At 43.5% G+C, this 8986-nt stretch overlaps 1 protein-coding gene across 2 annotated transcripts in view; it reads left to right on the top strand.

Moving 5' to 3' along the window:
• Positions 1-3844: 3844 nt before the first annotated feature.
• Positions 3845-8986, top strand: part of LOC120913327 (cytochrome P450 2G1-like) — a 79884-nt gene continuing 74742 nt past the window's right edge. The window contains exon 1 of one of the 2 annotated variants that reach the window (XM_040323196.1): positions 3845-4057. In XM_040323196.1, coding sequence (XP_040179130.1) covers positions 3881-4057 — 177 coding nt within the window. In that variant the 5' untranslated portion in view covers positions 3845-3880. The remainder of the gene's footprint in view (positions 4058-8986) is intronic. The other variant, XM_040323198.1, reaches the window with a different exon arrangement.

Genomic DNA, 8986 nt, shown 5'->3' with positions numbered 1-8986 from the left:
GCAGTGCTCTCTGCCAATCCCCGCAGTGCTCTCAACCTTCCCACCAGTGCTCTCCACCTCCCTTAGTGCTCTCCACCTCCCCCAGTGCTCTCTGCCACGCCACCCCCCCAGTGCTCTCAACCTTCCCCCCAGTGCTCTCTGCCACGTCACCCCCCCCAGTGCTCTCTGCCACCCCCCAGTGCTCTCTGCCACCCCCCAGTGCTCTCCACCTCTCCCCATGGTCTCTGCCACCCCCCAGTGCTCTCCACCACCCTCCCTGTGCTCTCCACCTCCCTGCATGCTCTCCACCTCCCCTATGTTCTCTGCCGGAGGTGTCGGTTAGCATGTCATGGGCTGCTTAATCCAAAATGCCCGGGCCTATTTTTTTGTCCCAGTCCGGGCCTGGTATGGGGTTCATCGTACCCCTACCCATTCACCTGAAGGAATAAAGTGTCAAAGAAAAAAAAATACAATACACAGGTTTTTAAAAGTAATTTATTAGGCAGCTCCGGGGGTCTTCTTCCAACTTCGGGGGTCTTCTTCCAACTTCTCCGCTCTCTTCTTCCGCTCTCCGGTGTCATCTCCCACTCTCCGGTGCCTTCTACCTTCTGCCGGGCTCCTACGCTATCTTCTTCCAGCTCTTTTAGTAGCGGTGGCCCGGTCTTCTCCGTCGTCTTCTTCCCTCTTCTTTTCTTCCGATGTTGACACAACTCTCTCTCTCCCGCTGTAAAGCCGTGTGCAATGATTTATATAGGCATGGGGCGTGGTCATCCTGCCCCCCATGTCCTCACCACCCCGAGTATGATGGGACTGCGACGTCATAAGAGGCCTATGTAAATCGTTGCGCACCGCACACACGGCATTACAGCGGGAAAGAGTGTCATGTCGGAAGAAGAGAAGAGGGAAGAAGACGCAGAAGACCTGGCCATCGCTACTCAAAGAGCAGGAAGAAGATAGCGGAGGAGCCCAGTAGAAGGCACCGGAGAAGAACCAGAGAGCGCGGAGACAACACCGGAGAGCAGAAGAAAAGAGCGGAGAAGTTGGAAGAAGACCCCTGGAGCTGCCTAATAAATGACTTTAAAAACCTGTGTAGTGTGTTTTTTTTTCCCTTGACACTTTTTTCCTCCAGGTGAATGGGTAGGGGTACCATGTACCCCATACTCACATAGGGTGGGGTCCGGATTCCGATAAGCTCCCCACCCGCAGACCACGACAACCTATGGCCAGGGTTGTCGGGAAGAGGCCCTTGTCCTCATCAACATGGGGACAAAATGCTTTGCCTCAGGCTGGGTTCACACTACTACACTACTTTCATCCTACTTTGCTCTGCTACATTGGTCCTACATTTATCCTACACTGGTCCTACATCCATCCTACTTTCATGAACAGGATACTACTTTGGTCCGACTTCAATGATATTCAATGGGCCTGAAGTAGGATCAATGTAGGACCAAAAGTAGTACAGGGAGCATTTTCAAAGTCGGACCGACTTGTGTAGGACACTACAAGACGCTCTCATAGGGAAACATTGAACACAGAGCAAAGTAGGATGAAAGTAGTGTAGTAGTGTGAACCCAGCCTGAAGCTTTGATAATAAAACCTGGAAGCTGATTAGTTTCTATGAACAGATGCACCAGATTTTGATTCAGTGACCGCAAATTTTACTCTATAGCACCAATTACAGAAAAGTTGTTGGTTATTTTTCTGACAGCCAGGACAATAGAGGAAGTACAGGTGAAACTCGAAAAATTTGAATATCGTGCAAAAGTTTATTTATTTTACTAATGCAACTTAAAAGGTGAAACTAATATATGAGATAGTTCAAGCCGTGATTTGTACAGCTCATAAAAAGCCCAAATCCACAATCTCAGAAAATTAGAATATTGTAAAAAGGTGCAATATTCTAGGGTCAACGTGTCCCACTCTAATCACCTAATTAGGCCATAACACCTGCAAAGGATTCCTAAACTTTTGATCTCTCAGTCTGGTTTAGTAGGAATTACAATCATGGGAAAGACTGCTGACCTGACAGTTGTGCAGAAAACCATCATTGACACCCTCCATAAGGAGGAAAAGCCTCAAAAAGGTAATTGCAAAAGAAATTGGATGTTCCCAAAAGTGCTGTATCAAAGCACATTATTAGAAAGTTATGTGGAAAAGAAAAGTGTAGAAGAAAAAAGGTGCACTAGCAGCAGGGATGACCACAGCCTGGAGAGGATTGTCAGGAAAGGCCATTCAAAGTGTTGGGGACTTTCACAAGGAGTGGACTAAGGCTGGAGTCAGTGCATCAAGAGCCACCACACACAGACGGATGCCGGACATGGGCTTCAAATGTCGTATTCCTCCTGTCAAGCCTCCTGAACAACAAACGATGTCAGAAGCGTCTTACCTGGGCTAAAGAAAAACAGACCCGGTCTGTTGCTCAGTGGTCCAAAGTCCTCTTTTCTGATGAGAGCAAACTTTGCATCTCTTTTGGAAACCAAGGAGCCGGAGTATGGAGGAAGAATTAAGGGGCACCCACTGCAAGATGCTTGAAGTCCAGTGGGAAGTTTCCACAGTCTGTGTTGCTTTGGGGATTCGTGTCATCTGCTGGTGTCGGTCCACTGTGCTTCAGTAAGTCCGGGGTCACCGCAGTCGTCTCCCAGGAGATTTTGGAGCACTTCATGCTTCCTTCTGCAGACGAGCTCTATTGGGATGCCGACTTCATTTTCCAGCAGGACTTGGCACCTCCCACACTGCCAAAAGCACCAAAACCTGGTTCAATGACTGTGGGATTACTGTGCTTGATTGGCCAGCAAATTCACCTGACCTGAACCCCATAGAGAATCTATGGGGCATTGCCAAGAGAAAGATGAGAGACATGAGACCGAACAATACAGAAGAGCTGAAGGCCGCTATTGAAGCATCCTGGTCTTCCATAACATCTCAGCAGTGCCACAGGCTGATAGCTTCCATGCCACGCCGCTTTGAGGGGGTAATTGCTGCAAAAGGGGCCCAAACCAAGTACTGAGTACATATGCATGCTTATACTTTTCAGAGGCTCGATAGTGTTCTATGTACAATCCTCGTTTTGCATGTAATATTCTAATTTTATGAGATTATGGATTTGGGGCTTTCATGAGCTGTAAGCCATAATCATCACAATTATGACAAATCACAGCTTGAACTATCTTGCTTTGCATGTAATGAGTCTATCTCATATATTACGTTCACCTTTTTAAGTTGCATTAGTGAAATATTATTAACTTTTGCACGATATTCGAATTTTACGAGTTTCACCTGTATGTGTGCTCTGTAACTGTAGACATGTTGCGTCGTGCAATAGTTAATCATTTTAGACGCTGAAAGTAAAAAGCCTCGTACACACGATCGGATAATCCAACGGGAATTGTGGGATGACAGGCTGTTGCCGGATAATCCAACCGTTTGTATGCTCCATCAGACAATTTTTGTTGGACTCCCCACCAACAAATGTCGGATAGCATGCTTTAAAATTGTCCGCCAACAAATGTGTGTTGTCGGATTATGCGATCGTGTGTAAACAAGTTCGTCGCAAAAAAGTCCAAAGTACAAACACGCATGCTTGGAAGCAATGCTCACCATAAAACAACATTAGCAGAAGTTGCCCAAAGAGTGGCGCTAAAGAGCTGAAAAACCACATAGTTTTGTTTTGTGTTTATTGGCAATTTTTTGCCGTTTGTATGCAAGACAAGTTCACGGCCAACACCCTTTGGATAAAAGTCAAAAGCTTTGTCTGCAGAAAGTCTGATGTGCGTAAGAGACTTTGGCTGTAAGCCTTTCATTAGTTTCACAACCAGTACACACTGTGCCAAGAAAAGGAAATGGTTTTATGATCAGTCATTTGAGTGTAGAGTAGTCTGACATTCTGCTCCCGTACAAGATGGACATCACATGGATGAGCACCGTGCTCCTGGCTCTGATCATCTCCAGTATCCTCTACTCATCATGGAATGCCATGTATCGGAGACGTGACTTGCCACCAGGACCAACACCACTGCCCATTGTAGGCAATGTCCTACAGATAAGGAGAGGGAAGCTGGTCCAATCCCTAATGGAGGTCAGTTTTAATGGAAATATAATCTAGAGATTTGGATTCATTGTTTAGATGACAGATCTGTGAGGACGGAAGACATTAGTGCTGTCTGTAATATTATAATTGTTCTCCGAGGCTTGGGTAAGACAAAGTGTTATAATAATTATTCCATTGTCTGTATAGAAGAATCAGCTATACAGATGTTCCAAAGAATTTAAAGAATCTCTGCAAGCCGAGTGGAGCTTATCCAATGGTCATGTGCTTGGTATTGATTAGGTGGTAACTCTTAAGCCTTGTACACATCATCGGACTTCTATCAGACAAATCCATGGAATTTTGTCTGAAGAGCATTGTCCATGAGCTTGTTCTGCATACAGACAGCAGAACTTTTTCAGCCAACATACACAAAACTACGTTGCTTTTCAGCTCTTTAGCGCCACCCTTTGGGCTGTTTCTGCTAATGTTGTCTGATGGTTAGCATTGGTTCGGAGCAATGTGTGTTTGTACTTTGGACTTTAGTCCGACGGACTTGTGTACACATGATCGGATAATCTGACAGAACACATTTGTTGTCGGAAAATTTGAGAGCATGAACATCCAACATTTGTTGTTGGAAATTCTGACAACAATTGTCCGATAGAGCATAAAGACGGTCGGATTATCCGACAAAACGCTTCCATCACACAATTGTCGTCGGAATATCCAATTTTTTTTTTTCTTTTGAAATGTAATTTTGCCTTGGCACTAAAGGAGGGTGAATGGCACGTGTGTGCTTGTGCCACATCCAGTAAATATGAGAAAAGAAAACGGGGGGTTCCCCTGGGTGGACTTTTAAGGCACTAATAATATTTCAAAATATACAGGATATTGAGAGTAAAAAAGGTTTTATTCACCATTGTACATATTCATCAAAAATTGTTTAAATATTAAATTAAAATACAGAGTTCCAAAGATTGTCACCATATAGGTAAATACAAGAAGAACCAACACACACACACACACACACACACACATTGCCAGTCGAAAAAAGGTATCCGGATGTACAATTAATGCAAGTTTTGGATGTTTATCCCTTCAGGGAGAAATTATTCCAAAGATCAAGATGCCAGTGGAAGGCTAAATAGTACATATTATATAGATAGAGTAATAATTTGGTAAAATAGCAGTTCATATGTTAATAAACGGTTATATGAGATCCGCAACAAACCTAATGTCCGCTGTCAAAGAGTACACTGAATTACTACAGGGATAGAAAAAGATATGACATTACTATAGGGATTTTTTTTTTATTTTTTATTTTTTTTTAAGAATTTATAGAGCTATTTAACCACTTGACCACCGGGCCTATTCTGGCACTTCTCTCCTTCATGTGAAAAATCACAATTTTTTTGCTAGAAAATTAATCAGAACTCCCAAACATTATATATTTTTTTTATCCTAGGGAATAAAATGGCAGTCATTGCAATACTTTGTCACACCGTATTTGCGCAGCGGTCTTACAAGCGCACTTTTTTTGGGAAAAAAATCACTTTTTTGAATTAAAAAATAAGACAACAATAATTTTTGCCCAATTTTTTTATATATTGTGAAAGATAATGTTACGCCAAGTAAAATGATACCCAACATGACACACTTAAAAATTGCACCCGCTCGTGGCATGGCGTCAAACTTTTACCCTTAAAAATCTCGATAGGCGACGTTTAAAAAATTCTACAGGTTGCATTTTTTGAGCTACAGAGTAGGTCTAGGGCTAGAATTATTGCTCTCGCTCTAACGATCGCGGCGATACCTCACTTGTGTGGTTTGAACACCGTTTTCATATGCGGGTGCTACTCGCGTATGCGTTCGCTTCTGCGTGCGAGCTCGTCGGGACGGGGCATTTTTAAAAAAAAAATTTTTGTTTTCTTATTTATTTTTATATTTTTTTACACTAAAAAAAAAAAAAAAAATAATATCACTTTTATTCCTATTACAAGGAATGTAAACATCCCTTGTAATAGAAAAAAGCATGACAGGTCCTCTTAAATATGAGATCTGGGGTCAAAAAGACCTCAGATCTCATATTTGGGCTTAAATGCAAAAAAAAAAAAAAAAAATATGTTTCTTTAAGACGCTGGGCGGGACTGACGTTTTGACGTCACTTCCACCCAGCAGAGCCTATGGGGACGGGCGAAGGAGATTTTTCCTTCAGTCTCGTCCCCGCTCAGCTGCCGGATGGTCGCGATCTCCTCCGCCGCTACCGACGGCTACGGTAAGCGGCGGAAGGCGCGGGAGAGCGGCGGGAGGGGGGGGCCCTCTCCCGCCACCGATAACGGCGATCTCGCGGCGAATCCGCCATGGAGACCGCCGTTATCGTTTACAGGACCGTCGGCACTAAAGATGCATACCTCGGTTGTGGCAGCAGCTGCTGCCGTTACCGAGATATACATCTTTAAAAACAGGACGTCTTTTTGACATGAGGCGGTGGTCAAGTGGTTAAATTAATATTATATACAAAAGGAAAAAGGGAAGGGGCTAAATCAAATATATGCACTATATAACAATAGTTTCTGTTTTATATTTGTTCATAGAGGATAACATAAACAAATAAGTTTAAATAACTAAATCCAAACTAGGGAGTATCTGAGCATAGAGGTGTTGGTTTAGTAAACGTAAGAGCTATAGAATAGTGTTGCATAATATCATTAAAGCAGGTAATATAGACTTACTTGACAGGAGCAACATCACAGCTTGCCAACCCAGCAAAGAATGCTGGTGTGAAGGTGTGAGTGCTCTGTATTTATAGCAAGATCCTCCCATCAGCTATCACAGTTAACTGAAAACAGCTGACTGCAAAAGACAAAAAGTAGTAGGGAACTCCTAATTAGTACCCTGAATAAGGTGGATGCAAGCATATGGGTAGTGGTTTAGTAAACCCGTAGAGATCATATCTATGGGAGTCCACTAGAGGGTAGTGTTGCATAGAGTCATTAACCACTACAGATCCGCGCTATAGACAAAAGACGTCTGCAGCGCGTACCTGAAGTGCCGAGTGGACGTCTTTAGACGTCCTTTGTTTACATTACCCGCGCGCGCCACTGGGGGGCGCGCAGCGGGTAAAAACTGTCCCGGCGCATCGCCGGGAAGCCGATGCGTGTACCTGGCGGCCGCGATGTCCGCCGGGTACACGCGATCGTCGGTAACACAGCAGGGACGTGGAGCTCTGTGTGTAAACACAGAGCTCCACGTGCTGTCAGAGGAGAGGAGACCGATCTGTGTCCCTTGTACATAGGGACACAGCATCGGTCACCTCCCCCAGTCACCCCCCTTCCCCCACACAGTTAGAACACACCCAGGGAATACATTTAACCCCTTCCTCACCCCCTAGTGTTAACCCCTTCCCTACCAGTCACATTTATACAGTAATTAGTGCATTTTTATAGCACTGGTCACTGTATAAATGTGAATGGTCCCAAAATTGTGTCAAAAGTGTCCGATATGTCCGCCGCAATATCGCAGGCCTGACAAAAAAAATCGCAGATCGCCACCATTACTAGTAAAAAAATAAAAAATAAATCATAAATCTATCCCCAATTTTGTAGGGGCTATAACTTTTGCGCAAACCAATCAATAAATGCTTATTGCGATTTTTTTTAACAAAAATATGTAGAAGAATACGTATCTGCCTAAACTGAGGAAAAAAATATTTGAAAAAAAAATGGGATATTATTATAAACAAAAAGTAAAAAATATAGGGTAGTGTTGCACGATATCATTGAAGCAGGTAATATGGACGTGAAACTTATTAAATGACCTCACACCATAACAATTAACAAGGAATGCTGATGTAGAGGTGTAGATATTCTATATTTATTCTATATTTATATCAAGTCCCCTGCATCAACTATCGCAGGTAATCGCAGACAGCTGACCGCAAGAAGCTAAAATAGTAGGGAGCTCCTAGTTAGTCCCCTGGACCTGGTGTGCGCGGCAAAGCCCCCACCACATATGCACTAGGTCATAGCGTCGGGGCAGCGTCACGCACACCACATCCACAGACACAATAAGCCTCAGCTGCGGACTAGGCAAATCCGCTAGGAGTGGCATAATAGAGAGTATGGACGGGGATGGAAGGTCAACCAACAGAGTCTCTGGCGCCGCCCAGGTTCGAAGAACTGGCGGCTTTGTGTGCCGGGCAATCCCTTCGATCGACCACCGCAAATAATCTCGGAAACCTGCATAAAGCAAAGGCAAGAGATAGTAATACCCAAATATTACATAACAGTTTAATCAATAATAAGAGTGTTCAATATAAAGTTGACTGGCATACCCCATAGATGTTAAATAAGACCCAACTAGAAGATAGCAAGATTACATAAGCAGATACATTAATCATGAATTGTAAGTTATATAAGATTTAATGGTATTAAAAGGCAACCCAGCAGATATTAATATTACACTTACATTAGTGGCTCATTTTTCTATGCCACCTGAGGAGAAGCCCTCCAGAAAAGGTTTAAAGCAAATAGCCTCATTTAAGCCTGGAGGCAATGTAGCATTTAACTGGAAGATAAATCTCAGTTCCATCTGGAGGAGGGTCTTATTCCAGTCACAACCCCTGGGATTGGGGTGTATCCTGTCCAGAACCAAAAATCTGACACCGGGGAACATCCACCATGTACCAAAGTAACATGGCGTCTCAGGGGGAGGTCTGGATCACACAACCGCATGCTGTGGAACCCAGCGTGCTGTATATTTTCAATTCTTTTAAAACGTATCCAATGAAATATTCATCATCCTTTATAATATGTAAGTGAACAATTACATGTGTGTGTGTGTATTGTAAGGTTGGGGGTTGATAGCTCAAGTGGGATATGCGATTTTAAGCAATTCACGCCAGTCCAGAACTATATTTAAGGGCCTGGTAGCCCATTTTTATTAAAGGCAAAAATAAAAGTCAATAAAAAAAGTCAA

This window comes from Rana temporaria, chromosome 9 (genome assembly GCF_905171775.1).
Source record: "Rana temporaria chromosome 9, aRanTem1.1, whole genome shotgun sequence".
Classification (NCBI taxonomy): domain Eukaryota; kingdom Metazoa; phylum Chordata; class Amphibia; order Anura; family Ranidae; genus Rana; species Rana temporaria.
This window is presented reverse-complemented; position numbering and strand designations above follow the sequence as displayed.